This window comes from Wasmannia auropunctata, unplaced genomic scaffold (genome assembly GCF_000956235.1).
Source record: "Wasmannia auropunctata unplaced genomic scaffold, wasmannia.A_1.0 LD336026.1, whole genome shotgun sequence".
Classification (NCBI taxonomy): domain Eukaryota; kingdom Metazoa; phylum Arthropoda; class Insecta; order Hymenoptera; family Formicidae; genus Wasmannia; species Wasmannia auropunctata.
This window is the reverse complement of record NW_012026864.1, coordinates 1,877,511-1,883,615: the sequence shown is the minus strand read 5'-3', so window position 1 is coordinate 1,883,615 and position 6,105 is coordinate 1,877,511. Positions and strand designations below refer to the sequence as shown.

The window sequence follows — 6,105 nt, the reverse complement described above, 5'->3', positions numbered from 1 at the left end:
ATTTTACTACTGTCAAATTTATTGTAGTGCACAGTAAAATTTTCCTAAATACTATATTGTCCCACAATTAATATGATTTGCAGGGTAAATAAAAAAAAATTCTCTCCGTGTACTTATTAAGATATGTACCAAATATAGAGATCTTCAATATAGGCACCTTCAATATGAGAGAGAGAGAGAGAGAGAGAGAGAGAGAGAGAGAGAGAGAGAGAACATTCTAGCTAATACTACGCTAAAAATAATTTGGGCCATTTCTACTTTTGCGCAAAGTAACTTCTAAATGCCAGACACAAAATAAAAAATGCTACGATTAAAAAATCACTCCAGGAACGTTCCAAACTTTAATCAGCTGGGATTATCAATCTAAAATTGTCACTTTACAATTGTCAAGTGTATTATTTCAGAACAGTGTATCTGATAAAAGCCGTATAATAATAATAGTATCTCGCAGTAAAAGGACCCGAAAAAAAATTACGATCAAGATAAAAGCTCTCCCTAGCTCCTTCTCGGATCTTAAATCCATGGGATCGTATTTTCTGAACGGTCGATTCCACACGAACGGCGGATACGCTTGGTCGTCCAATTGCAGAATATTGGCTCTTCCGGCGCAAAAAGAGCAAAAGGCTCTTTCTGTAACCAGTTACGCGATCCAGAGTGATTCACAATTTGCATATAAGTATATACTTCGCGGCAACGTATACCAGCATTTACTGCCCTCGTTGCACGCTGCACTTCTATATTAGAGGTAATTCCACTCGTTTTTCGCGGCTGCATTTTTCTCTCTGCCTTAATGCCAGCGTCGCCGTCGGACGTTTCATTTTCACGTTGGCCTCGGGATTCTTTCGCGCACGTTTGTCCATTATTGCACGTTATCTCGCGGCGCTTTATTATCTCGTCAAGAAGAAGCAAATGGCGCTGTTTCTATTTTTCGTGCCCGGTAATATCTCGTGTTATGCAAAGAGCTTATCGTATATTAGTGAAAAAAATAACACGGTTCTGCCGCGCAATTAAGCAAATGATATCCCATCGGTTAGACAAAGGAAAATTAAATGGACGTTGCGATGGGCGATATGCGCGTGGAGGTAGAATAGCGATATCAAATCAAAATGGCACGATAATTGTTATGAATAAGTATTGCTTTACGAGAAGAGTTATCCAACACAAAACAATCTTTCCGCCGGACGATTATTTTCTAGCTATATCGTAGATAATTTTATTCAGCGGACGCGATCGATTACAGCTTTAACACGATTAGGAGGGAAAGGAAAATATTAATCGTGTTCGAACAATTATCTGAATGTATACACGCGAAACGCAAACCTCCCGGACATCTTAATCGAGACGATCGTCGAGGTGTACCACACGGTCCGGTTTTATAATTATATTCCTTTGGGAAATTCAACGGCAATCGGCACGTTTGTAATCAGTACGTTTGTTCTTTCGCGCCCTTCTGCGAACTTGTGGCCCCTCTCGGGTCATACCTCCTTTTTTGTCGCCCATTCCGAATGAGACAGATAAAATTTCACGGATTTCATCCGTCGTACATTCACATTTCCCGAGCTTTTCACCCACTTGCAGACCGGAAGGTTTCCGCGCGGCGCAGCGCGGGAGAAACGCGCGATAATTCATGCCCTCGCATTTTCGCGCAAGTGGATAGCATTTCATTCGAATAATCTCGATTCCATAATGTATTTTTCAGATCGAGAGATGGGACCACGGTGGAGGAATTCGTCAACGTAAGAAGACGTCGCAAGGGGGGGGGGGGCTTCGAATGAATGCGGAATTTTGAGCGAGGGGATTCTTTACACCATGGGGTAGATGAGTGCCGCCTCTGAAATTCGCGAGCTTGTTTCGCCTCAAAAAAAGAGGAAAAAAGTTCCGCTCCGTTTGTCATAAGACAGCAACCTGTAAGAGAGCCGAGATTTTGCAATTATTTCCGTCAGACAATCATATCCGCCTCGCTTTTGAAAAAGATGAATTATTGCGGATGTGCACCCGATGAATTATCGATGTATTCCTTTGCGATGATGTCATAATTGTGTTATAGAGATTATTATTATCAAAAGCTCTCCCGTGGCGCATCTCGGAGAGAAAAAGGGAATAGCGAATAACGGGACCTTAAATGAGTGAAGATTGCATGCTCCAGGCGAAAAGCTCAGCGCGCAATTTTAAGGCGAGATAAGAAAGACAGACCGTGAGACGCAAAATTGCAATGGGAACGGCGTGCGGAGGCGGTTTGAATACGGTGGTGGAATGCGAGGGTGAAAACGGCGATGATCCTACGCGCGTCTGTAAGCTCAACGTAAAGTCAACAGATCAGAGAGATCGCGATATTTACGATGCAGAATCTTGACAACCTGACGACGTACAATTCCACGTCTCAATTCTGGAACGTAACAAGGACGTTGTGGTACGTTGTGGACGCTGTGGACGTTGCGTACAGCAACAACACCGACTATGACACCAACAACACGATTCTGTTGCCGCCGAATGAATCCCTGTTTCCGTGGTGGCAGCGGATAATCTGGACGATCCTGTTCGCCGGCATAATCATCGTGGCGACCAGCGGGAATCTGATAGTTATATGGATCGTGCTGGCGCACAGGCAAATGCGCACCATCACCAACTACTTCCTGGTGAACCTCAGCATCGCGGACGCCATGATGTCGTCCATGAACGTCAGCTTCGGTTACATCTACATGTTCGACTTTGAATGGCTGTTCGCGGGCACGTTTTACTGCAAGATCTCCGAGTTCATCGCGGTACTCACGATATTCGTCAGCGTCTTCACTTTAATGGCGATATCCATCGATCGGTAAGAATCTCTTTTCGTTCTTCTTCTCTCTTTTTTTATTTGTTTGTTTGGAATAATACACTCTTGAGAGTGAATTGCGAAAGGTAATACGGTGTCCTAAGTTACGACAGTCAATATTAGAAGTATTAGAACAATATCGCTTATATATAGGTTTCTCCCCTCCCTGCTATTGTGTGAGACGTGATGTTATCAAGAACGAGAAATATATTCGTCGATGCGCTAATCGTCCTGCCTAAGCGTGAATCATTGCCATGATCCTCAGATATATCAAACAATCGATAATCCCGAAGATAGTGGTGGAGACTCGCCTAATTCTCGTGCGCGCGACTCTGTACCTTTCTTCCCCACGCTTGAGCACGTTCTCGCTTTTAACGCCCGTACTAAAACCTCACTTAGATCGATGTCCGGTCCTGAGAAAATACATTTCCTCCTGTTTATCTGGAGCAGTCCCGGCGTGCGTTGAAGTAGGTACAGCGTCCTTAAGTGACGTCGCGTTAAGGAGAGTTAACGGAAGCGGGTCTCAGGCTAACGACGGAGATCAATCTGACGTCGAAGGTCAGCCAAGAATTACATAGTTCAACAAATCTCAACTTCTTTATTTGCGACTTGATCGAATTATCGGTAAATCGTGTTTGCGAAACTGATGCACCGTCGGATAGCTGGAGCTCTAAAAGCCGCCAAAGGTTACTAGTACTAATAGTATATATACTATTAGTACTATTACTATATACATATATGTACTATATATATACTATACCGGCGGTGCATCAGTTTCGCAAACACGATTTCACTATTCACTTTTATTGCGACTGTGACATATCGTTCGGTCTCGTTGCGTCCCCTTCGTATCTTCTTCGTTTGAGACATTTTTACTCCCGCACGCTCTCCGCTCTCGTCTCGTCTCAGGGAAAAAAAGTTGACGCTGCCCGATCTAGTATCCCACGGTGCAGCCTGTCATCACTCCTTATCATCCGGAGACTTTATCATGAAATTTACGTTGTCTGAAAATTCCGACATCGTAGACGCTCCACGTTTGCAACTCTCGGCGTGTAATTCTATTTTAATAAAAAGTAATAACATATTTCCGCATTCTAAGTGGATTGTTGGTTTCGTATCCATAGCAATCTTGTTCTTTACGTATAATAACAGTTTTTTAAAAGAAATTTTTAAAATAAAATATTTTACACTAATCACATCTTATTTTTTTATTAATTTTTCATTTTGTCAATCAGATTGATTTAATTCATATAATTAAGAATAATAATTGTTTTAATTAAATCGTTTTTACCAAATTCTTTATCTGTCGAATCAAGATTATTATTAATGTGTTTGTTTTAGGTACATGGCCATCATCTATCCGCTGAAACCACGGAGGGGGAAAAAGATGACGTTATGCGTTGCAATCGTCATTTGGATCATCGGAATAATTCTATCTTTACCGATGCTATTTTACCGCAGCTCTGACGCGGTGAAGTTCAGGAACGGGGTCCGCAACGTCTGCTCCAGTATTTGGCCGGGCAAAACCAACAATGAACACAGTTACTATGAAAATTTGTAAGTCAAACCGTTTCAATAATCAATACATATTGGCAAAATTTATTTTCAAGTATCCATACATCCATTTCCATGTATCCATTTATTATATATACATTTCTATATATCTTCTATTTGCATTCGCCTGCCTCTTTCAGGAAAATTTATTTCCCTATAATCTATAATCAATCATCACCATCCGAAAGTAAATTTATGTCGAAAGTGCCGCACACGGGCGTAACACCTATGACTTCGTAAAATAGCTTGGCTCTAGCAAATTTGATTTGTCTAAACCATAAATTAGGTCGTATGTTCGCGCAATTGTGAAATATACTTATATTCGCGAATAAATTTTATAATTTATTAATGGATTTATTAACGAATTATTCGTTCTCAATTGTAATTCTAAAATCGACGTTTTAACGAAAATCTGCGCGCAATCTACTTTCCTTTTGTTTGGATTTCTGTTTGTAATTTCCGATTTTAGAAAGATTTTAAAAGACTGTAATGTAATTAAAGCGTAAATTACATTTCTGCTAAAGAAAAGTGCTAAAGAAATTAAGTGGAAAAATAAGATCTTTCCTGTCTGTTTATGTTTCTTCTTAAAACTCTTAAAGCACAGAGGCTTTAATTTTTTATGTCAACTTAATAATCTCTAGCCGAGGGGAAAGGTTTAGTTTAGTCAAAGAGTGCTAGAAGAAAGCTTGCAATTTGCCTTGTAGACTAGATATTTCTCGATATTACGCCGCTATAAATTTATTTTTGCAGTGAGTGGGAGTTTAATTAATTTTCAGGTACAACGTTATGTCCATGATATTAACGTATTTTTTGCCAATCATATTTATGACGTGCACCTACACCAGGGTCGGTCTGAACTTGTGGGGCTCGCAGAGTATCGGAGAGGCAACGGCCCAACAGCTCGAAAAGATTCAGAGCAAACGGAAGGTATGTATAATATGAATTAATATCCGCGCATAGTTCAAACATTGAAATCGCTTTCGTTCCAAGGCGCGCAAATACGAGCAATACCACATAATCGGGTAATACACGTATACATCAAATTCAGAAGCACGCGGGGTAACGCGTGCGAGCGGCATTAAGATTCGCGTGAAACGATAATATTCTGCAGCCTGATGATATTAGCTTTATATCCGTCCCTCGTAAACTCAGCTTATCGGCTCTGTTTTGGTAGCCGCAGGGGAGGAGGTACCACGATTTTCTTCCCTTATGAATAACCAGCGATTCAATAACATCCGGGCGGCAATGAGAACCGCGCTACACGTAAAAAAAAATTCGAAATACGTCTTTGTCTTTTCTTATCTTAATGGCGCTATAGTAATTTTTACTGCCTGTATGATGAATAAACGGGTGCGGACGACCGCAAAGATCCTTTATAGCTATAAAAGCAAGTACCTATTTGCCGCACTGATATAAGAAAAATGACGTACAGAATGTCCAGATCAGGTGCACAATTTTTTGAATGCAGAAAGACCGATTGTGATGTACACGAATCATACTCTATAAAGATTGATCAGAATGTAATCTTCTGTTTAATCAAATATGAAACATATGTGAGCTGATTATTTTCTTATTATATATAATATATTGTTTAAACAGTACAATTAAAAACACCAATGTATATTCTCTAATTATTTAACGCGATTTATACAAGGAAATCTTGGCGTACATGTGAAGGAGAATTTATAAGCGTAAGTTTATATATATATATATATATATCTGTCTCTTATACACATCTC

General features: G+C 40.2%; 1 protein-coding gene across 1 annotated transcript in view; it reads left to right on the top strand.

Annotated features, from left to right (window-relative positions):
* Positions 1-6,105, top strand: part of LOC105452783 (tachykinin-like peptides receptor 99D) — a 16,758-nt gene that overhangs the window by 3,234 nt on the left and 7,419 nt on the right. The window contains exons 2-4 of the mRNA XM_011694193.1: positions 1,700-2,815; positions 4,154-4,369; positions 5,143-5,293. Of these exons, the coding sequence (XP_011692495.1) occupies positions 2,340-2,815; positions 4,154-4,369; positions 5,143-5,293 (843 nt within the window). The 5' untranslated portion in view covers positions 1,700-2,339. The remainder of the gene's footprint in view (positions 1-1,699; positions 2,816-4,153; positions 4,370-5,142; positions 5,294-6,105) is intronic.